Genomic DNA, 25,336 nt, shown 5'->3' with positions numbered 1-25,336 from the left:
CCAAAATACCGATACATATGCAAAATCCAAATTTGAATCCAATTCGATTTTGACTCCAATTTGAGAAATTTCGAATTAATCATTTTCTTTATTTGATTAAACTTAACCACAACATATAGGTCCTCTGTTATGATTGGCTAAGCTTAATCATCTCAAAGTCCGCTTTTAAGCCCAAAATCAATGAAATTAATTGCATCTTTATTTATAACCTGAAAACACAAAAACAAAACAAAATCAAACAAATAACAACGCTAAGGAATTAACATATGCAAATTAAGGAGCTTGAATGTGCAACATTCGGCGCTTATCAATACCCCAATTATGAATCCAAGAAATCAACCTTAGAAAAATATTTTTCCTTCATAATTCTTGCAGCCAAGCCATCTGGATTTTGAAGAAAACGCCATCCTTGCTTAGCTAACAAAGCCAAATTGAAACACTCAAGATCTCTATAGCCCAAACCTCCCTTCTTTTTAGATCTTCTCATTTTGTCCCAACTCATCCAAGAGATGTTAGAATAATTATCTTTGTGCCCCCACCAAAACCTAGCCATCATAGAATTAATATTGGAACATAAGGCCTTAGGGAACTTAAAGACACTCATGGTGTAAGTTGGAATAACTTGTACAACAGCTTTGAACAACACTTCCTTCCCAGCCTGAGACAAAAACCTTTCCTTCCAACCATTAATCTTCGCCCAAATCCTTCCCTGCAGATTGGAAAATGAACTAATCTTTTCACAACCAATAAAAGAAGGCAATCCCAAATACTTTTCATAATGCTGAGTAGAATTCACCCATGCCACACCCAGAATAAGATCCTTAGCTTCTTCTCTAGTATTACTACTAAAGAATATAGAAGTTTTATCTCTGTTAAGCTTTTGTTTAGAAGCCTGTTTATAAAGTAGCAAGGTGTCTTGAAGAACCAGCCACTCAAAAATACTTGCCTTGCAGAACAATAGATAGTCATCTGCAAACAACAAATGAGACATAGGAGTACCTCCCCTTGAAACAGTAATACCATGTATACTCTTATTCACTTTAGCTTTGATAAGAAGAGAACTAAGACCTTCAGCACAAAGAATAAAGAAGTAAAGGGAAAGAGGGTCTCCTTGCCTAATTCCCCGAGAAGGGAAAAAGGGATCATACGGTTGGCCATTGACCAGAATTGAATAAGAAATAGATCTAACATACATCATAGCACAAGGTATCCATTTCTCTGCAAAACCTAACTTCCTCGCAATAGCTTCCAAATAATCCCTTTCGATTCTATTATACGCCTTAGACGTATCCAACTTTAAAGCCACAAAACCTATTTTGCCCTTCATCCTACCATCCATAGTATGAAGAGCCTCAAAGGCTACAAGAATATTATCAGTTACAAGCCTTTCTAGAACAAAGGCGCTTTGATTTTGAGAAATAAGAGAGGGCAGAACCTTCTTCAGCCGATTGGCCAAAACCTTGGCAATAATCTTGTAAATTATGTTACAAAGACTTATAGGACAAAATTGTGATAGGAAATCAGGTTGCTTAACTTTGGGAATTAAAGCAATAAAAGTTTCATTTAAACTAGCCTCCATAACACCCAAATTCAGAAATTTGAAAACCACCTTACATACCCCATTCTTCACAATATCCCACAACTGTTGATAGAAACAAGCTTCAAAACCATCAAGACCAGGCGACTTTAAAGGATCCATGGAGAACAAAGCCTCTTTAATTTCTGCAACAGTGCAATCCTTAGTAAGCAAAAGGTTCATCTCCTCTATTACCTTCTCCCCCACCCCACTAAGACATTCTTTCAAGCAATTAACTGATTCAGTTGAGAAGAGGTTCTTATAAAAATCAACAAAAGCCATCCCAATATCAAAAGGCCTTTTCCATTCATGACCAACAGCATCTTTAATCTTATGAATAAGTTTTTTTGTCTTCTATGAGTAGCCCAAGAATGGACAAAAGGAGTGTTGTGATCCCATGTTGATACCAATTTTTCCTGGACCATTGTTTTCATTTAATGTTTTCTTGTTCCAATATGACATCAATCTCTGACTCCAAGCTTTTAATAACCTCCTTATTATCTCTACCCTCAACACACTGAAGCTCTTCCAACAACTAAGTCTTCACTGCAATCTACGAAAATTATTCCCAAATTTCCTAGCACTCCAACTGGAAAGAATGGACTTACAACTTAGCAACCTCAGGGAAATAGTGGACGAAGAACCTCGAATCCTCACAGTATTTGCAGACCAGGCATTATTAAGAATTGGAAGATATTCCTTGTCGACCAACCAGCTTGCTTCAAATTGAAATCCCCTCCTACAACATGGCCTTTCTTCCTCATGGAAAAGGAAAGAAATGACCAAAGGCTTATGATCTGAGGATCTAGCTACCAAAACATTAACCATCACCTCCTTGAACATTTGACACCATTCAACATTGGCAACAGCACAATCCAAACGCTCCTTAGTAAAAGAATCATCACTCCTCCCATTCGACCAAGTATATTTATAACCTATGAAGCCTAAATCATTTAGATGACAGTCCAACAAAGCCTCACGAAACATGGCCATTTGCCGTTCCCTCTGGAACACAACACCAAATTTTTCGTTACAAGTTGTTATCTCATTAAAGTCGCCACAACACAGCCAAGGACAAGGCTGAAATTCCTTGAGATGCTGAAGGAGGGCCCAAGACTCAAAATGTTTAGCACTTTCAGGATGGCCATAAAATCCTGTAAATTTCTATTCAAAGGCTACATTAGGTTGCTTCACAATAGCATTTATACGCCTTCTCGAGAAATTTTGAATCTCGAGATCACAATCATCCTTCCATAACAACGCCAACCCACCACTACGACCAATAGGATCAACAACAAAGACCCCAGAAAAACCACATTGAACATGAATTCTTTCCATCAAAGTCTGCTTACTAATAGTCTCCATAAGAAACAGGATGGATGGTTTCTTCTCCTTCACCAAAAGGCGAAGGTCATGAACTGGACGTGGGTTTCCAAGCCCACGGCAGTTCTAACTTAAAACGATCATGGATCTTGGCGGGGCTGTGAGACAGCCTCCACCATATTGGAATCAGAAGAGTCAATGAGTTGAAACTTACCTCTTGCTTTCTTGCTGTCTGTTGCCGCACCAATAGGTCCAACCAAAAGCTTCTTACGCTTTCCGAAGCCCAAAGAAATAGGAGCAATAAGAGAATTATGCATAGAAACCCGCCGCGCTTTCTTCTTCATGTTGATGAAAGAGCTTTCCCCTTGAACCTCAACCAAGACCTTTGCAAAGAAGCAACAAACATCAACAAACTGGGTACAATCCGCATCAAACATACCATCAACAAGAGTTTGAAAAGGTGCACATTTATTAACAGGACTCATAGCCAAGTCCGTATTCAGACCAAGAGAAGAGTTATCACAGCAATCAACTCATGCCACACCTTTTGACAACAAATGGGGAATCTCCTCAATTCCTTTCTTTTTAAAACAGAATCTATTCGACTAATAACAACATCGCGCTTTTACGTGGCAGATTATCATTAACCCTATGACGTGTCAAAACGCCCACACTTTTAACTGCTTCAATAGATTGTCTAGTTAGTTGATAGTTACCATGGGAATGGTTACACTGAGAAGAAAAACCGCCTCGTGCCAGCGATCTGGCCTGAAAATTATCACCACCATGAGAACAATGTTCCTCTTCAAACACAGGACATGCTGCACTTCCCCTGTATCCAACAAAACCACCACCACCACCATGGCGCCTTGGATCCTCCGCACGTAACTTGACACCCCATTGTTTGTCAACCAAAGCAGAATTAAAACGCATATTCTGCTTGAGAGGACAACCCTTCAAGCCATGCACAATACAGCCGCAGTTAAAACAAAATAGAGGAAGCTTCTCATACTTGAAGCTAACCCAAATAGCTTTCCCTTCCAATTGCAGTGATCTACCCTATTCTAGAGGCTTGGTAATGTCAATAGACACGCGAATACGAAGACACCTACCCTAGCCAGTGCCATCACCAGCCACATCCACGTCCTCTAGGGCTCCCAAGGATTTTCCAATTCTAGCACCAACCCCTTTGGTCATACAAAGAAGAGGTATATCATGAACCTGAATCCAGAAGGGAGAAGAGGAGAAATCCATTTGAGAAGGAGGAACTTGCCCATCAAACTCCTTAAGGACTAAAATCTGACGATCGAAAGACCAAGGCCTTCCCTCCAAAACTCTACTTTTATCATTACTAGCAGCAAATTCAAAAAGCCATAAATTATCTTGTAATTCCTTAAAAAGCACATTGCCAACAGTACGCCAAAGCCTGGACAACATTGTTTTGAATGTCTCTTTATTAACTTTGCGATCAACTCGAAGACACCCAACCAGACAATTGGCACCTTTGCTACGAACTTCGGCAATTTCTCCTTCAGAGACAGAATTCTAGTCTTCTCACCATCAGTCAGCGAAACCTTCCCACACAATCTTTCCAAATCCTCCTCCATAACTAACACCAAAAAACCAAAACAGAGATGAAGCACTCAAAATACTGTCAAAAAGGCACGAAAACTCCAAGATCTAACTGGCAGAAGGAGACGAAACCCTTGACACCATAAATTACTCAGAGAGCATTCTAGACGAGGAATTACTTTATCATTTTTTTTCTTTAATATAAAACTTCAAATTTGTTAATTTAAATGATAAACAATGTTCATATTTCATAATATATGGTTAATTCAAACTACTAAAGTATTAAGGCCTTATAATGTTGTTATTATTTTATGAATATATTGAAAGAACAAATGAAAATTTATATTATTTCTTGTGAACATGTGAAGAGTTGAATTTATTTAACTATTTTTAACAATGCAACCTATAATAACTGTATTAACAAACTCAACTGGATTATTAAAACAATTCTAAAAACTTTAATAAAGAAGTATATAATAAAGTGAAACTAGAAAGTAAGAACCTGCAAATTTCGCTTGCAAGAAATACTTGTATTGCTTGAGAGCACTAAATTCTTCCTCTTTAGTTGCCAACACTCATGGGCTTCTTTCTCTTCCTTACCGATAATGCGTCCTATCTTCTTCTTCCACTTGTATTTATATCACTCTGGTTGGTCCCCGTCAAGATCAAGCCTCTTTAATATCTCTCTTCCAGTGATAAAAACACAAGGAAAAAAAAATGCAAAATAAGTTCTTACGATTATGTTCAGTTACAATTAACTTTATGCCATATGAGAATTGGCTAGAAATTTCATGCAGGAAGCAAAAAATAGATATTTCTTACAAATTGATTTGTAGGAAATTCAGTCTCTAAAAGTGATGTTATATTGCGACATAGATCTTTGCAACTAACTTTGGTTTAAAATTTTAATGAAAACCATTAGACTAATATGTTAGCACCAATCATACTACTGCTAGAGATGCTAAAGATGTTCTAAGAACACCAATAGGAAGCAAAGTTAACTTTGGTTAACGTTAATTATTCAGAGAGAGCCTCTGGTTAAGAACACAAATAGGAAGCTTAACTAATGAGTACTACTTTCAATACTTATTTCCTTTAATTATTCCAAAAGACATTCCTGGTACACTTTTTAATTATCATCTCTCTTTCTCTAAAGCAATGCCCATGAGATTTTTCTATTCCTTTCCTTTGTTGGAGTTACTTCTTTTTTTAAAAATTCTTTTCTTTAGGTTGTTGGCAATAAACAACGTGTTCGGGATGAATGACATGGAGACTTATACTTCAGAGTTAAGTTTGTTGATGAAGAATTTCAACATGAAGAAGACATTGAAGATCCTTCTCAATGTTTCTTGGATTTGAATTCTCCACCAACTTATGATATGTCGACGATGAAGATCTTATAGAGGTAGAGAAAAATTTTCTTTTCAAAGGGGAAGAAATAATTGATCCTTTTTGGGAGATTTATATGCCGCATGAATGGGAGAAGATAAATAAATACCGTGTGAAGATTGGAGTATCTCAATATGATATGAAGAGTTTTCAAACTACTATTTGCAGTCATGTTGTGATGGGTTGTAAATTGTTTCTCTTTTGGTATCAAGTTCTATTGATGTTGAGAAGTACAGGATGGAAGGGATTAATTGGACATCGAAAAGATCGATGAAAAGATGATTTGAACTCGAGGGTGAGTTCTTTCCAACCTGGAGAGATTGATGCAGGAGAAATTTGAGAAAATTGTTATTTTAATTATACATGTGTGTTTTAGTTTTCATTCTTAATAAGGATTGGGTTTTTCATTTCCTATTAGGATTTGTTTTCCTTTTCCAATTAGATTTGCTTTTCCTTTTCCTTGTTAATTTGGGAGGTGCCTAGCCTATATAAAGGTATCTAGTCTTCGATATTTTATGGTTAATATAGGGAATTAAAGTTTAGTTTGTGCGTGACATTGACTACCCAGCACAAAAAATAAAATAAAATAAAATAAAATGTAATGAAATGAAATGAAGGATCTTTAAGGAATATGATCCAAATGGATTAGAGAGTATCCAGTTCATTGTTAGGATCTCTTTAAAGAGATTCAACGATCACAACGATGCCACGTGTCCTATTAATAAAAAAATATTATTTAAAATTTTCTAAAAAAATATTTTTTTTTTGTTTTTTTGATTTAACCCTTAGGGTGGCCGAAGTCACCCTTAGGCCCAACGGTGGCCCTCGGGGGTGGTACGGCCACCCCCAAGGGCCAAATAAATAAAAAAAAAAAAAAAACAAGGAAGGCCCTTGGTGGTGGTATGGGGGTGGCCAAAGCCAGGATCTCTTTAAAGAGATCCAACAACCATAACGATGCCACGTGTCTCATTAATATAAAAAATTATATATTTTTATTATTTTGTTTGTTATTATTTTTAATTTTAAATATTATTTTATTATTTTTTTTTATTAGTGAGACACGTGGCATCGTTGCAGTCGTTGGATCTCTTTAAAGAAATCTGACTATGAATTGAATACTTTTCTATCCATTTTGAAAAGAGAATCCTATTCCCATAAAAAGACAATAAAAATTTTTGGTCGGAAGGAGAAAATATATTATACCAAAGGGATCCAAAATTTCCTTTCAATATTGGGGAGAAGACAGCCAAGAAATCCATAGGTATGATTTGACCTGAATGCCCTTACCAATTATTCTGTCCGTTTATAATTGGATTATTGGAGGACATGTCAGAAAGCAAAGTTGTTGTATAATACGCATGCACTCAATTTACGTGCTTTTTTGATCCATTTTATCAAAATCTTCTCGCTCTCTCCCTCTGAAAGAGCTCTCCCTGGAAGAACCTTCCCCCCTGAGACCTAGTCTCTCCCCTAATCTCCCCCTCCTCCTCCCCTTCCCCCCCACCCCTCTCTCCCTCCTCATTCCTATCTCCCCCATGGATATTGAAGCTCTCATTGCTCAGACAGCCGCCCTCTCCTGGGAAGACCCCACATCTCAAATAGAAACTCTTCCCCATAATACTAATCCTGCTGAAATCCTCCCGTTAGTAGGACATATCATCTCCCAAAAAACCCACAACAACCACTCCGTTAATGCAGCCCTTCAAAGAGCTTGGGACTTTGCCTGCCCTTTCTCTTTTGCAGCTCTTGGCCCAAACAAGTTTCTGTTCAAGTTCAGTAAACAATAACATATTGATAGAATCCATAGGCTTGTCACTTGGAATGTAAATGGCTCTTTGCTCACTCTTCAACACTGGCATCCGCAGGCAACGTTGGGAGAGTTGACAAACAAATTTTTTCCCTTCTGGATTCAGGTGCATGGGCTACCTCTGGTTCACATGTCTCTAAAAAATGCCATTGCTATTGGGAAGGGCCTGGGAAACCTCCTTAAGGTCGAAGAAAACAGTGGTGATAAACGGGCCTTCAGGAGCTATCTTAGGCTGCTGGTTGAGATCGATGTCTTCACTCCCTTGAACCCTGGATTCCAGCTTCGGAGAGAGCATGGAGAGCCAACTTGGATCTCCCTGAAGTATGAGAGATTGGACATTTACTGTGTCCGTTGTGGCAGAATTGGGCATTCAAATCTAAACTGTCGTGCACCTCCAGAAGAAAGCTTCCCTGATAAGTATTCCATTTCTCTCAAAGTCAATTTATTCTCAAATTTGCATCCCATGCGTGCCGGAGCTTGGGGCTATTCAGATGGCGCTCCAGCTCCCACTGACCTCAACCAAGGTGCTGAGTCATCTCAGGCAAAAGGCCTGAGTCCCAATCACCTCAACCAGGCCAATCTCACCCACCTAACCCCTTCCCTTTCTTACTCCATCAGAAATCAGAACGTGCAGCCCACTACACCTCCCACTGTTCTCCTTACCCAAAAAAGCAACCCTAGTGCACCCCTCACCTCATTAAATGCTCATTTGGGAAACTCCCCCACCGCTAAGAGATCTGACCCCTCCTCTTTACTTGAACCCCTTCTCATCAACCACCCCATCCTACAAACCACTACTATAGCTAACTATCCCTCTCCTGAAACCCCAACCAATCTAGTTCCTAGCTCCCTCTCCATTGATCTCCAACTATTCCATCCAGGGCCCCACAAATCAGCTGCAGAAAAAGCCCAAAAAAATTCCCATGTAACCCATACCAAAAACCAACCCACCCCTCTAAAAAGCCCAACTAACTCCACGCCACCAACTGATTTTCAAAAAATACCAGATTCCCTCGCCAAAACCTCACTAAAAAAAACAGCCCATAAAAGGTCCTCTCCCTACCCCTCTAGACATCCCAAACCGTTTAAACCTCTCCACAACAAGAAAGAACCCTCAAATGTCAACCCCACCTCCATAACCACTCAGCTTTCCAGAAAAAGGAAGTGTAGTCTTGGTGCCTCTGGCTCTCTCAAAAAAGGCTCTGACTCCAACCTCCATGGAGTCCTACCCGAAGATATGGACACTACTTACCAAATGGACACCTTGGCTAATCCCACCAGTCTTGTCACCCCCCCTCACCTTCGAAATATCATCCAAACCACCCGCAAGAACAAACAGGCAGCTGTTCCTCCCTCTCCTATTCTCAGAAATTTCTCTCTCTCAGGGGACAATGATATGTCCCCAAAGAACATATGAAGATCCTCTCTTGGAACTGCAGGGGGCTTTCCAGGCCAGCTGCAGTTCGGTCCCTGCGGATGCTTATCCGCGAAAACAGCCCTGACATTCTTTTCCTCTCAGAAACCAAATCCTCCCCCTCTCTGGTCTCAGCTTCTCTCAATCTTCTTGGTTTCTACTTAATGTCTCAAGTTGCCCCTATCGGTTCTAGTGGTGGTCTGGTCCTTGCTTGGCGCCCTGGAATTGATTTAGAATGTTTTATCACAAACAAGAATAACATCTCTGCCTGGTGTTATTCTGATCCCCCCCATTCCCCTTGGATCCTTTCTTGTATATATGGCCCCCCTTGTAAGAAAGACAAAACTGCTTTTTGGGACTCTTTCACCACTGTTGGTGAAGCTTTTGTTAGTCCGTGGCTTTGTATTGGGGACCTCAATTTTGTGCTTGATCAATCGGAGAAACAAGGAGGTTGGCCTGTTGCTAACTCCTCCACTTGCCCCTTCAAACCGTTTATTGATCAATTTGGCCTTGTTGACCTTGGTTTTGCTGGAAACCCTTTCACTTGGAGTAACAATAGGAAAGGTTATGCCTTTATCAAAGAAAGGCTAGATAGAGGTCTAGCTTCCCTCAGCTGGATCCATCTGCACCCTGAATACTCCCTCATTCATCTCCCTGCCACAACCTCTGACCATCACCCCATCTCCCTCAACACCAACTACAATACTACCCTGCTGCCTAGACCTTTCAGATTTGAAGAATTTTGGACTAGAGATCCCTCATGTGAGTTTGTTATCAATGCAGCCTGGAACCAGCCGGTTTATGGCTCCCCTAGCTCCTCCCTAAACCAGAAATTAAATCACACCAAAGCCTCTCTCAAAAGATGGAATTTCCTTCACTTTGGAAATATTCAGTCCAAAATCAAAGCAACTAAAGCTAAAATTGATGAGGTCCAACAGCTTTTTCCCTGTCCTAAATCCTGTTCCTTAGAGGCTAAATTGAAGATTAACCTTGATGAGCTTCTCATCAAAGAGGAGATTCTCTGGAAATCTAAATCCAGAGAAGTTTGGTTTACTTGCACTGATCTCAACACTAAATTCTTCCACACATCCACCATCATCAGAAGGAGATCCAATGCAGTGAATTTCCTTAAATCCAGAAATGGGGGTTGGGTTTCAGATAGAGCAGAAATTGGTGGAAATTTTGTTTCACATTTCACCAACTTGTTCTCTTCCACCTCTCCCCCCATTGAAGAAGAGCTCCTGAACCTTTTCAACCCCACCATAACCGAAGAAGAAAACCTGTCCCTTTGCTCTATCCCCCTAGAAGCAGAGGTGTTTCAAGCCCTCTCTAGTCTTGGCTCACAAAAAGCTCCTGGTCCAGATGGATTCACTGCCCTCTTTTACAAAAGATACTGGCCTACTGTCAAAAGAGAGGTCCTGGAGTGTGTCTGGAATTTTTTCCATAATAAGCAGCTGATCCAAGAGCTGAACCACACCTTCATCACTTTGGTCCCCAAGCTTAATGGGGCTCACACAGTTGTTCAATTTCGGCCCATAAGCCTCTGCAATATTGCCTACAAGATCATCTCAAAAATCCTAGCAAATCGGCTGAAAGTTTTGCTCCCTAAGATTATTTCCCCTCTCCAGTCTGCTTTTGTGCCAGGGAGAAATATCCAAGACAATTCCATTTTAGCTCATGAACTTTTGCATTCTTTCAAGAACAAGAAAGGTAAAGGAGGTTTCATGTTTCTGCATATGGATATGGAAAAGGCGTTTGATAAAATGGAATGGCCCTTGATTCTGGCAGTCATGAAGAAGTTGGGTTTCCATGCCATTTGGATCAGTTGGATTGCTTCCTGCATCTCTTCCCCCTCCTTCTCCATTCTCATAAATGGCAGCCCCTTTGGCAAGTTCCTTCCTGGAAGAGGGTTGAGGCAAGGAGACCCCCTTTCCCCTTTCCTCTTCATCTTGGGTTCAGAAGTGCTATCCAGATTATTGTTTAGAGAAGAAAGTCTTGGATTATTAAAAGGCATGAAGATAGCCAGGAGATCCCCTGCCATTCATCATTTGCTGTTTGCAGATGATCTGCTTATCTTTGGAAAGGCATCCCTCCTTGAAGCTAACTGTATTAAAACCTGTTTAGACAAATATTGTGCTTGGTCTGGTCAATCCATCAACAATAGAAAATCCTCTATCAGATTCAGCAATAGTACCAAACCCTCCACCTGCTCCTCCATCCTAAATATCCTTCCTTTCAACCCTAATCCTTCTTGCTCTATTTATCTGGGGCTCCCCTTTCTCATAGGTAGATCAAAAATTGCAGCCTGCCAAAGCATCTTAGAAAAGGTCCAGAATAGGATAGAAGGTTGGAGAGCTAAGACCCTCTCCCAAGCTGGTAGGTTAGTTCTCATTCAAGCAGTGGCAGCAGCTATCCCCTCTTATGCTATGAGTACCTTTTTGTTGCCTGCCAGCATTAGCAAAAAGCTTGACCAATTGTTCAAGAACTTCTGGAGGGGTTTCCCTCCTTCAAAAACCAGAAATCTCTCTCTAAAATCTTGGGACTCTCTCTGCTTGCCCCGAGAGATGCTGGAGGTTTGGGGATCAGGAAAATGAGAGAAGTTAATCTTGCTCTCATTGCTAAGCTTGGTTGGAAGCTCCAAAGCAACTCAGACTCAATGTGGGTGCAGCAGCTCAAAGGTAAGTATTTTCCTTCTGGAACTTTTCTCTCCCCCTCTTCCCATTCTTCCCCCTCTTGGCTATGGCAAGGCATCCTCTCTTCTGAACCTATCATTTCCAAAGGAGCCTGCCATAGAGTCCACTCCCTGTCCAGTTTCTCTTGTTGGCATTCCCCTTGGATCCCTTCTATCCCCTCCTTCAGGCCCTCTCCTCTCTCTACAGCTTCTTTCCGTTCCCCTCCCCAAAATATCTCTGACCTTATCAATCCTAATGCTACCTGGAATACCCCCCTCCTCCTCTCTACTTTTGACTTACATAGTGTTAGGGAAATCCTTAAAATCTCTATCAGTAGCTCCCCTTGTGATGATTTTTTCTGGCCTCTCTCCCCGTCTGGAAAATTCTCCACTAAGTCAGCTTACAAAATGATCAGCTCCCCCAGAGTTTCCTCTCATTCCTCCCCTCTTAGTGCTTTCTCCTGGAAGCTGTTGTGGAACCTAAAGCTGAATGCCAGGCTCAAATCCTTCCTGTGGAAAATTGCCTGGGATATTATCCCTTCTAAAGCCAGACTAAAGGCCATTTTTCCTATCCCTCCTTCAGAGGCCCTTTGGCCCCTGTGCAAGGTTGAAGAAGATTCCCTTCCCCATCTATTCTTCAAGTGCTGTTTTGCCCGAATTGCCTGGAGAAATTCTTTCTGGCCAGTGGACTCCATGGCTTGGTCCTCCATGAATCTCCCTAGTTGGATCAAGGGGATCTTAAATCCCCATATTACGTTTGGCATTCGAAAAGCTGAGTCTCATCTTTTCCAAATATATGCTGCTGTTTTTTGTGATATGTTATGGTTTAGCAGGAACAAAGCTCTTCATGAAGGTGTAATTCCAGATATTGCAAAACTAGCTCTTTCCATAAAAAGACCTCTCTTTCTCATGCTGCAGCTTGGATATCTGTTTCTCCTAGAGAAATAGAAGTTTGGTCCCCTCCCCATGAAGGTTATCATAAGATCAACTTTGACACAGCAATTAGAGAGAATTTCTCTGCTCAAGCAGCCATTTGCAGAGACCATAAAGGCAATATCATTAAAGCTATCTCCAAGATCAGTCCTCCCTGCTCTCCAAACACTGGGGAAGCACAAGCAGCACTGCTGGCAGCCTCTCTAGCAGTGTCTTTGAACCTCAGCAACTTCACCATCGAAGGAGACTCCCTTATTGTTATCACAGCTCTCAATCATCCTCTGATCATCCAAGATTGGCACATTGAAAATGCCATAAAAGATACCTTAACTCTTCTCCCTCCTTCCCCTCAGTGGGAAGCAAAGAAGATCAACAGAAGTGCAAACTTCTGCGCCCATCATGTGGCTTATTGGGCCGCGGCTAGAGTCCACTCTGGCTGCATTCCCATTTTCCCTCATTCTCCTCTCCCTCCTTACTGTAGTGGTGCTGCACCACCTTCTGTTTTTTTTCCCCCTTGAGGGTTGTATGCTCTTGTGTTTCTAATGCAAAGTTTGGTACAAAAAAAAAAAAGAAGCTAATAAAGCATGTGGGCCTTCTCCTTTTCCTGGCGTTATCCTTGCACGTGCATTTTGCACTTGCTAGCTGTTGATAGTGACGTGGGACAGCATCCACGCTTTCCGCCTTTCCACAGCGGTTGTTTGGATTTGAATTTGGATTCATTGGAATTTTTAGTAAGCTGTTGATTTTTTATTTAAGAGTTATTGTTTTGTCACGTATCTGACTATTAATAAAATAATAATTATTTATTATTTTATTAATAGTGGAATATGTGGCAAAATAATGATCTTTAAATGAAAAATGAACGGTTTAAATTTAAAATTTTAAAAACTGAAATTTCTTAAGAATTTTAGTAAATCCTCAGTCCCAATTAAAAAGACAAATTGCTTACTTATAAATAAAATAAAATAAAAAGACAAATAGCTTAATTTAAAAATTCAGCTACTGTTTTTTTTCAATCAAATCCTTCGGGCAGTAAACACAGATCCATAAGAGAAAAGAATGGTTAGGAACTTGGGAGCCTAAGATTTTTTTTAGCAAATAATATGAAAAAAATAAATATCTGAGTTATATAAGAATAGTAGAATATATATTAAGCCAATAAAAAACATTGCCAATGTAATACGATTCAATTGAAAACAGACAAAAAAGTCTAATTCAAGAGATATATATTCATATTACCTTTGTTGACTCCTCACGAATGAAATCTACTTTAATACATATGGATATGAACGAGCCTCCTATCTAACCAAAAAATCTCAAACACCTAAAAAAAACAAATACTAAACACAACTATTTATTATTATTATTATTATTATTATTATTATTTTTACAGAATAAAGAAATTTAATGAAAAAATCAAAGTATGAATGAGAAATATATTAAGATTGAAGATTAAATTAATATATAAAAATAAAATTACTATTTATACAGTACTTAACAAAATATAAATAAGAGAAAAGATATAAAATCTTAATATATTACAATTTTCAACTCAATTACCTATTAACTTAATAATTCTCTTTTCGATCATGTGTTATTTTTTGGCCGACTTAAAAATGGAAACTTGAAGCTGCAGCCTCATATCTAATAAAAGTTAGACAAATCTGGTGATGATTTTTTCTAACTTGTAAATTTCATCTTTACCAAACTAATTAACCTCAATAATGATAACATTTGTGGATGCCATGATGTGTCAATTCAAATCCCTTCTAACATTAACGAAAATAGACATTACACTATTACAGGGAGCAGAAATATCAAAATCTCAAATTATATATATATATATATATATATATATATATATATATATATATATATATATTTTGGGTAAAGTCCACATATATACCTACTCAAACTACTACCCAATTAACAATGTTCTCCTAAACTTTTAATTGAGACAATGTCTCTCCCAAAGTACCAAAACATTGTCAATGTCTCCCTCAAAACTAATCATACACTTAATGTCCCCCTCAATGTCCCTTAATGTCCCCTCAAAGCTAAACATTGTCAATTTCGTAATCATACTAAGAAATTAATCATTTATTCTTGGAAAAATTACACTTTACCCTTCCAAAGTTTAAGGCGATTTTCAATTTGACGTCCAATGTTTCAATTTTTGTAATGCACCCTACCCAAGCTCAACATTTTTGTAATTCGACCTATCCGTCAGTCAAAGCCTTTTTGACTAACAGAAAAGTGATCACCTGACTCACACGTGATCATTGTTGCATTTTGTTCCCCAAAATGCCCCCCACCCACACGCACGCCTTTCTAGTGCGCTCGGCTAGTGGCAATGGCAACCCCAACCTTGCAAGGCCCCAAGTAAGGTCCAATGAGATCGGGGTTGCGACATTGAGTTGAAGTAGTTGAATTGGCCAGTGCTAGGAACCAAACCAGAGAGGTTGTTGTACAAAAAATCAATAGAGGTCAAACTTTGCATAAATGCTATCGAAGCAGGAATGCTTCCAACCAGATGGTTTTCGAGAGGCTCAAGTAATTTAGGATTTCTCATAGCAGTGATCTTGTTTGGAATCCTGCCTTCGGCTAAGATCAACAAATGTCAAAAGCTTGCATTATCTACAAAAAAAAAAATCCGGTACAAGTGACGTGTTAATTTTTAGCAAGTTTCTAAATTGGTGACATGTTAATTTTAACTGTCACTAAAGTTTTTAGTGACGTGTTACAGTTCACACGTTATCAATTGTGACATGTCAAATGTTGGCACGTCACTAAAGTGGTGACGTGCCACTTTGGCATGTCACCAAAGTGGTGACGTGCCACTTATACCAATAAGTGGCACGTCACCACTTTTTCTCGTCACTAAAGTCTACATGGAGAACCATCATATATGTTGTTTGTAGGCGTACGAAGATCATCTTTTATTTATTTATTTTTCTTTGTCTCTTCTTCCTCTCTTCCTCTTCTTTCTTCTTCTTCTCTTCTTCTCTCCCTCTCCCTTTCCCAGCACGCAGTCACCTCTCCGGCGCCGTTCTCTCTCCCTCTTTGGTGATCTCTCTCCCCCTTGGGTAGTCTAGCTTTCTCCCTCCGGCCATCTCTCTCCGACAGGTATATACAAATAGGAAAAATTACATTTTACCCCCTCCCCAAAGTTTGGGGTGATTTTCAATCGACCTCTAATGTTTCAATTTTTGCAATACACCCCCAAACTTGCAAATTTTTTTCAATTTGGCCAATGTTATCCCAAAATTTTCATACTGCCCCTAATTTATTTATTAAAAAAAAGAAGAAAATTTAGGGGTGGAAAAATGGCCAAGTGGTCAAAGTGGTGGCTACGGCCACCCCAAATTTTATTATTATTTTTTTAATTTTTTATAAAAAAGAAACAAGGGCAATATGAGAATTTTGGGATAACATTGATCGAATTGAGAAAAATTTGCAAATTTGGGGGGGTGCATTGCAAAAATTGAAACATTGGAGGTCGAATTGAAAATTGTCCCAAACTTTAGGGGGGTAAAGTGTACTTTTCCCATACATATATATAACTTTGATTTTTTTTTTTTTTTTTTCTTATGGGTTTGGGATTTTGATTCTTTTTGTTTGTTGCTAGGTTTGGGTTTTTAAAATTTTTCTGGGTGTGATTTTTCTGGTTGGTTTGGTTTGATTTTTCAGGTTGAATCCACTTGGGGAACAAACATCCTCTAGTCTAATGGGTACGCAATTTTTCTGGTTGATTTTTTTTGTTGCAGTTCCTGATTTTGTGTTAATGAGAATTTGTGTCAATACCATTTTTTATCCTTCTGATGCCATGAAAAATAGAGGTTTCTGTAGCTACACGATAGATTTTGTCTTGCAACACAAATTAAACTATTATTCACATTAACTTTTCACACCAATTTCATTCTAGTTCATGGTTTAGGCTTTGTTTGGTTCATTACTGAAATTTGATTTCTGATATCATGACACCCTATAATGCAACACAAATAGCATTTCAAAGAAACATAAAGATATAAACAAATGGGCCATAGAGTTTGTTGTGGCTGAAGTCTACTTGCGATAGTTGTTGTAACCTCCCGGCCGTCGAGATTAAGCTTCTGAACCCCCTGAAAAGTTTCTGATACTCGGCGGTAACGCCCTGGAAAGTTGATTGTTGGAGAGAGTGATCTGACCGAGACTCACCGAGATCGTATCAATCTTTGGAAATCTTCCAGTGAGATAGTTGTCCTACAGCTCCACTTGGGTGAGCATCGGTATCGACCCGTTAAGAAAGTTCTGACCCATTCGGATTCGATTTAGTGACTGGCACTAACCAAGTAACTCCCGGATCGAATCGGACAAGAAAGTCCTTGAGTAATCAGAGTTTGAAGCCAATTCCCCGAACACATATTGGGAGTCAGAGCTCCGGTCAGCTTGTTCGATGAAAGATCTAGAAGCTGAAGCCTCCCATTCTTTCCAAGCCCTTGAGGAATGCTTCTATGAAGTTGTTCTCCCACAGCTGCAAGACCTCAAGCTCCGGCAAGTCTCCGATAAACTCAGGAATGGCGCCGTGGGTGGGCAAGGCATGCGTGTGGGTGTGGGGCATTCTGGGGAACAAAATGACAACAATGATCATGTGCGAGTCACATGATCACTTTTCCGTCAGTCAAAACGGCTTTAACTAACGGATAGATCGAATTTGCAAAAATGTTGAATTTGGGTAGGGTGCATTGCAAAAATTGAAACATTGGAGGTCGAATTGAAAATCGCCTTAAACTTTGGGGGATAAAGTGTAATTTTTCTTTTACTCTTATACTTTCCTTCTCGTCTCTCTCCGTCTAAAACACTTTTTTAGAATTTTTTTTAGAGAAAAATATATATACTCTCCTCAAATTATCACTTCATTGTCAATGTCCCTCATTCCCAAACTACCTCCATAAACTATCAAATAATGTCAATGTCTCTCAAATGATAAAAATACCCTCCATAAAGCTTTAAAAAAATTCTTAAAATTATTAAACCCCCCTCATTATTTAAATTTTTTAGTTTGTGTTTTTATGTTCCAAATTTATAAGAATATTTTGTCTTATTGAATTTTTTATTTTTATTTTTGACATTTGTTTTTGGCCGTTGAGAGATGTACATTGACATTGTTGGGTAGTTTAGGGGAGACCGACAACATTGACAATAAAATGGTATGTATAATTTTTTTTTTGTAAAAAAAAAAAAAATTTCTTTTAGTTTGTGTTTTTATGTTCCAATTTTATAAGAATATTTTGTGTTAATGAAATTTTTTTATTTGTCATTTTTTTTTGGGCCTTTGAGAGATGTACATTGACAATATTGTTGGGTAGTTTAGGGAAACTGACGACATTGGCAATAAAGTGATATATGTACTTTTTTTAAAAAAAAATTTCTTTTACTTTATGTTTTTTTGTTCCAAATTTATAAGAATATTTTGTCTTATTGAAGATTTTCTTAAAGTTACTTTCATCTTTGTTTTTAGCCCTTTGAGGGATGTACATTGACATTGTTGGATAGTTTAGACTTTAGGGAAAACAGACCACTTTGACAATAAAATGGTATGTGTACTTTTTTTCTTCTTCTTTTTATTGCTTCCTTTTTCCTTGGAATTTTGGCAGTGATGACTGATGATCATACAGAAGTTGCTAAATATCATTCAATAGTGCCTGTCATTTCCTTTTCACACATGTCATAGTAGTTGCACATTTCTTTCAAGCTTGCTGCCCACTATATTCGTTCTTACCCTCTTACAAACCCCACCGTCCATTCCAACCGCCTATGTGGACTGCAAGTCAACTTAATTCCCAGTCAATTTTGAAACTCAATTATTTCTCATTTCCCAAATCCCCAACTCCCTTTAACTAAACATCCCTTTTACACATATAATATTTGCATGAACTTGTGAAAAAATCCCCCTCCTCACACAAACAAGATGTCGGTGACGGAGCTCAGCGGCGGCACTGGTTGGAGAGCCCTGAAGAGTTTTGGCTTGCGAGTGATTTTAGGCCGATGGTTCATGGTCTTCGCGTCCTTGTTAATCATGTCGGTCTCTGGTTCAACGTACATATTCGGCCTATACTCAAACGACATCAAAATATCCTTAGGCTACGACCAAACGACACTCAACTTGCTGAGCTTCTTCAAGGACATGGGCGGCAACCTCGGAATCTTCTCCGGGCTTATCAACGAGATAACGCCGCCGTGGGTGGTTTTATTAATCGGCGCGATCATGAACCTGTTCGGGTACTTGATGATATGGCTCTCCGTCACCGGCCGTATTGCTGAACCCCGGGTGTGGCAAATGTGCATGTACATATTCATCGGCGCCAACTCGCAGACGTTCGCCAACACCGGCGCTCTCGTCACGTGCGTCAAGAACTTCCCGGAAAGCCGAGGCAGCGTCATCGGACTTCTGAAGGGATTCGTGGGTCTAAGCGGCGCGATCATGACGCAACTCTACCACGCTCTTTATGGGAATAATTCAACGGCTTTGATTCTGCTAATCGCTTGGGTTCCAGCGGCGGTTTCGTTTGTGTTTCTCCGAATGGTTCGGATAATGAAAACTGTTCGGCAATCGAACGAGCTCAACGTTTTCTACAAATTTCTCTACATCTCCCTCGGCCTCGCCGGTTTTCTCATGGTTTTAATTATCATACAAAACCGGCTCCGGTTTTCCAGGATTGCGTATATTGGAGGCGCTTGTGTTGTTCTTGTGTTTGTGTTTCTCCCGGTTGCCATTGTTATAAGAGAAGAGCTCAAGCTGTTGAAGAGCAAGGAGGATGCCTTGAAATTGAATGATGTGAAAGTAGGAACTGAAAATTCGTCAGTATTGGAGCAGCCATTGGCGTCACCTGCAGAAGCTTCATCAAGTAAGCGGAAGGCAGATTCTTGCATGAGCAACATATTCAACCCGCCTGACAGAGGTGAAGACTACACCATCTTTCAAGCACTTTTCAGCATCGACATGTTCATTTTGTTCGTCGCCATAACTTTTGGTCTCGGCGGGACTTTGACGGCCATTGACAACTTGGGGCAGATTGGTAACTTTCAATTACTATTTATTCCGAAATTAAGGTTAATTATTTAAAGAGCATTCTTTTGCTAAAATCAGTGAAGCCAATATATATATATATATATATATATATATATTTTCTCTCTCCTCTTTAGTCCCAAATTTGGTGAAAAATTTGGTAGAGCATGAACGGTGCTTCCCAAATGTTAAAACACGTTAAAAATTTGACTATTTTCTCTCCCATTTTTATTATTATTATTTTTTTCATTTCTCCGTTCTTCTCAAAAAAAACTTTGGTTGAGTTGAATGAAAATTGGGGAGGAAATTGTCTTATTTATATTGAATACATATGATAGTTAGGAAACAGAAAAATTTTGAAAAATATAATTGTTAGGAAAAAGAATTTTTTTTGAAAAAAATATGACCGTTAAAAAAAAAAAAATTTCAAATATATGAATATTGGAAAAATAGTAAAGAAATCTTAAAAAAAAATGAATATTTAACTAGAATTTTTAAAAATTGCGCTTTTAAAATCACTAATTTTTACAATCATACAGGTTTTTGATAAAACATATTAATATATATTATTTTTTTATTTTATCAATTGAGTGTTTTTGATAACATTAGCATATACCAAATTACCAATTATGTCATTTCTTTATATTTATTTTGTTTTGGTAAATCATTTCTTTATATCAGTAAAATAACTAACATTGTCTATAAGTCTCAATTTTTAATACCTCTGCAAACAAAAGTATAACTTATAATTTGATATTAACTTTGAGTTTTCTACTTAGACAATATATTTTGCTATATTACTTGTTTGTAAGTGCTTTTTTTTTTTTTTTACACCCTAAAAATAAAAAATAAAACATTTAATCATTTAATTTATATTTTATCAGGTAAATCACAAGGCTATTCGACCGACAGCATCACCACCTTTGTGTCACTCGTGAGCATTTGGGGCTATCTCGGACGAGCCCTGTCGGGTTTTGCTTCTGAAATATTCCTAGTCAAATACAAATTCCCCCGGCCATTAATGCTTACTTTGGTCCTCCTCTTCAGTTCCGTTGGACACATCTTGATCGCCTTCGCCGTCCCAAATTCTCTCTACTTTGCTTCGGTGATCATTGGATTCTGCTTCGGAGCACAGTGGTTGTTGGTTTTCGCGATCATCTCCGAGATCTTTGGCCTCAAGTATTACTCCACATTGTACAATCTCGGCTCCGTGGCAAGCCCGGTCGGATCATACATTCTCAACGTGAGAGTCGCAGGCCGTTTGTATGACAAGGAGGCGGCGAAGCAAATCGGAGCATTGGGTGTCACCCGGAAGGCCGGGCAGGCCCTGACGTGCACCGGTGCGCACTGTTACCGGATGGCTTTTATCATCATCACGGCGGCGACGTTGTTCGGTTTCCTTGCTTCGATTGTTTTGGTGCTCCGGACGAGGAAGTTTTACAAAGGTGACATCTACAAGAAGTTCAGAGAGGAAGCGGAGACAGAAATGAGTTCGAATGGAAATGGTGTTGGACCGTTGAAAGAGAGTGAAGCTGGAGCCAATATTGCCTCTTTCACAACCGTCGACACCAGCGGCAACAACGTCAAACCTGCATAGATTGATTAAAATAACACTTGGTTGGACTAAAGGTGCTTCTTCGGTGTATGTGACATGCAATAAAAATAATACCTAAGAAATTCTATAATAAATCAAAGTTAGTCCATATATATATATATATATATATATATATATGCCCATATGATTCATTGTTACATCGATTTGTAATTAACCTCATATGGTATAAAAATTTATTGAGAACTCTTAATGGTAAGAAGAAGAAAAAAAGCTCATACTTTTAACTAGATAGTATCCGTTAAAATGTCATGTTAGATTCAATTATATAACAACATGTGTTACTCACCATAGAAATTATAGAAAGTACAAAAGTATTTTTAAAGTTTAATATACAAAAAGAATCAATTATGCTAATTGTACTCCATGTTCTTTCAACTAATAAAAGTAATGTTATTTCCTAGCTATGACCAATTAATCACTCATTATAACTCAAAACATTGCAGCTATTTTAAATTGGCATTTTTTTTAAAAAAAAATTTCTGTCAATATTATTAAAAAAAGATAATAGAACATCAACGAGAAATAAACATGATTTATCAAACAATTAAATTAAATTAAGAATTGCGCAATGAAGAAATAGGAAAGGAAAAAAGAGACTGAAGATCAAACAAATGCACACAATTAAAAAAATAAAAAAAATATATCTTTAATTAGTCATATTTACAAAAAAAAAAAAAAAAAATCTCTTTACTTAAGATATTCTAATTATGAAATTAAAATAATATAATAAAATAATAATAAAAATAATTTATACGAGCTTACACGAGTCGACTGAGTTTATACGAGTATAGCTCATTTAATAATCGAGCCTAATTTTGTATTCACAATCGGCTAGCTTATTTATTAAACCAAATTCGAGTCGAGTTTATACGAACTGTTATTAAGCGGGTTCTCAAATGGACTTGTTCATTTACGGCCATAACCGTCGTGAAACAACCATTGAAAAAGTAACAAAAAATCGCAAACTTGTTTGTTTTTTCTTTTAATGTTTTGGGGTAGGAGGATGGTCCCCTTCTCCCCCTTTTTTTCATTTTTGGTCGACCGAAATGAAATACCTTTTAACTTTTCTTTTTCTCTTTCAAATCTTTCGGGGAAGTGAGCATGCAATATGGTCACTAGATCTGAAGACAACATATAGTGACAAAAAACACTCCCGCAATAACATGCATTAATATTGGAGTCATCCATTTCCTCAAGCATTATGTGAAACCTCTGCTGCTCATTACCTTTCCTTTAATATCACCAGCCTGTCAAATCTCCTAGGCCTTCAATCCACCAATTCCTCCTCCTTTTGCAATGATAGAGGTTAATTAGTCGATCACAATGGCATTGTCGTGATAACTCAAACTTAGGTGGTTCGGTTTAAGACCTACATCCACACACTAAAGCCCTATAAGCTACATCTTTATTGAATGCATGTATTGTACATAAGTGACCTCATTATATAGAGGCCAAAAGAGTCTAAAGAGAAGAGCTCCTTGTGTTTTTGGCAATGTGGGACAAAACCCACTTATATAGAAACAAAGGGAGAGGGACTCCTTGTAATTGAGCAATGTGGGACAAGCCCACATTACTTCTCTAGCACTCTCCCTTAAACTCAAGGTGGGAATTTGTGAAATCTTGAATTTGCTTTCTTGATCTATGATGGTGGAGATTGGAGGGGATGGCGCCGAAATTTGAAACATCAACGGTTCTTGGATATCGACAACACTTGGCCGAAAGGGGTCAACTATGGACCTTACATGGAAGCCAACTATGGGCTAAGAGAAAAGAAAATGGCCGGGCAACTATGGCCTCTTTTGATTTAAAGAAGAAAGAGCCAACAATAGGCTAAGAGGGGAGAAAGAGCCAACAAGGGGCTAAGAGGGGTAAAGAAATGGGCAACTATAGCCTCTTTAAAAGAAGGGAGAACCAACTATGGGCTAGGGAAAAGAAATTAGCAACTATGACCTCTTTTAAAGAAGGGAGAACTAACTATGGGCTAGGAAGAAGAACTGAGCAACTACGACCTCTTTAAAACAAGGGAGAGCCAAACTATGGGCTAAGAGAAGAAAGGAACTGGGCAACTTGGGCATCAGGGAAAGCCAATGATGGGCTAAGTGGAGAAAAGAAGTGGGCAATGTGTGAGCTCAAAATCTTTTTTAAATTTTAATAGGTGATGTTCAACACTTAAAATATTTAATTTAAATGGAAGATGCATTAACAAATTAGCTGTGCTCTAATATCATGTAAAATCACCACTTAACATGTTCAAGAGATCATTATAGGTAGTGTGTTTATTCAATTTATCTGAGCGAAAAAAAGTAGTGTGTTTATTCACTACGTATAATAACAACTAATGATAGGGCATTCACAAATAAGTACAGATTCAAGGAAACGTGGGATTTCCACCAATACCATCTACAGAAAATCTCCATAATCATTCGAATTGGCTATCAAGAAAAAGAATGAACAACCCAAAAAATTTCAAGCAAAATTTCCCACGTCGACAAATTAGACTGCGGCAAAACCTTTTATGGGTACCCAAACAGTCAAATTTTCTTCCAAAAGAAACCCTTTTGCAGATGAGTGAACTGGCTATGCTACCACATAAACAGGAGTGAAAAGCAATATTCCCATATCTATATTGCACATACACTACATATAAAGAAAGCTATACATATACCTATATATATGGTCTTTAGGTTAACCTGGTGAATTGAAGAAGCTTTGTGAGGTTTGGTGCTGTTGTTTTGTCGTCTGTCAGTCAGAGAGGAAAGTGGCGGAGGAAGGCAGAAGGTAAACGGTGGCGAACCATAAGCCTAAAACCCTTCGGTGATTTTTTTTTTTTTTTCAGTTAATTATATTTTATGGGTAGTATTCTACTTTGGACCTTTTCACTTCAAAACAATTAATGTTTTTCAATCAGTCGGGAGGATTTTTTTCGAAATATAATCTCTAATTCAATCGATAATATATTTTTAGTAATTTTCTTAAAACTTTTCAAATACTATTAAAAAATATTTTTGTATATATGTTTAAGAGATAAATAACAATTTCACAAACGGAATTAAACAAATTTTCATTGATTCGCTTTCAAAACAAAGTTTTTGCTAAGTGTTATGTCACCCTCCTATACATATCTATTAATTAAAGAGGAGTGGTACTACGTATACTTGAACTCTCACATTCAATTGCATATTTATTAATGTGGTAGTAAAAATTACTATTTGATTTTGAATGAATTATTTATCTTAGATCGAATGATAATTTTTAATATGAAGTCAAAAAATATATACTTAAAAGTGTGGGAGTGAAAGTGAAAGTAGGATTTCTAGATAAGAGAAATGATTATATGGTTTTTGTGCATGTGATTTTGATATATATATATATATATATTTGAGCAATACAACAAAAGGAAAGGACAATTACAAAAAAAATGATGGGCAAATCAGAGTAAGCAAACAAAAATTAAAAAAGAATGTGTCAGAATGAAACAATCTTATATAAATTATTATTATTATTATTATTATTATGTACTTTTTTATCGGTTAATTATATTTTGAGTAGTCTACTTTTCACTTGCAGTTTGTATTTACATGAGAGATAAAACATGGAACGACATCAGTTTTTTAAATATTGGACGTACGTAAGACCAATTAATAAAATTGCTGATTGTAGAATCTGTAGATCAAGATGTGATATTGGAAAGAATGCCAAGAAGTATATTTTTTATAATACATTTTTTAATTCATTTTTTTAATGCTAGAATGAAGACTAGAATTTTTTTTTGTCATTTCAAATGTGAAGTGACTTTTAAAATCATTAATAATTTAAAATTTAATAATGATTATAATAATTTTACAAACTTAATTAAAAGAAGGAAAAACTTCATTTACCACCCATGATCTTTCATTAATTTTGCAATCATATCCTTAACGAAATTTGCAAAAATATCTACGTCTAAATATTTAAAAAATAATATATATATATATTAAAAAAGAATGAT

At 37.7% G+C, this 25,336-nt stretch overlaps 2 protein-coding genes across 2 annotated transcripts; both read left to right on the top strand.

The window, feature by feature from the left end:
* Window positions 1–11,671: 11,671 nt before the first annotated feature.
* On the top strand, window positions 11,672–13,203 carry LOC148587290 (uncharacterized). Its single transcript, XM_088512538.1, has 2 exons — window positions 11,672–12,605; window positions 12,671–13,203. Exons 1-2 carry the CDS (start codon window positions 11,672–11,674, stop codon window positions 13,201–13,203), a joined length of 1,467 nt encoding a protein of 488 aa, XP_088368664.1.
* Window positions 13,204–18,541: 5,338 nt separating this feature from the next.
* LOC132162404 (protein NUCLEAR FUSION DEFECTIVE 4) lies at window positions 18,542–21,436 on the top strand. The gene is made up of 2 exons (XM_059572638.2): window positions 18,542–19,743; window positions 20,618–21,436. Exons 1-2 carry the CDS (start codon window positions 18,636–18,638, stop codon window positions 21,328–21,330), a joined length of 1,821 nt encoding a protein of 606 aa, XP_059428621.2. The 5' UTR covers window positions 18,542–18,635; the 3' UTR covers window positions 21,331–21,436.
* The last annotated feature ends 3,900 nt before the right edge of the window (window positions 21,437–25,336 follow it).

The sequence above is a fragment of the Corylus avellana genome, chromosome 2, assembly GCF_965113065.1.
Source record: "Corylus avellana chromosome 2, dhCorAvel1.hap1.2, whole genome shotgun sequence".
NCBI classification, from domain to species: domain Eukaryota; kingdom Viridiplantae; phylum Streptophyta; class Magnoliopsida; order Fagales; family Betulaceae; genus Corylus; species Corylus avellana.
The sequence above is the reverse complement of the archived record's forward strand: the minus strand, read 5'-3'. Positions and strand labels throughout refer to the sequence as shown.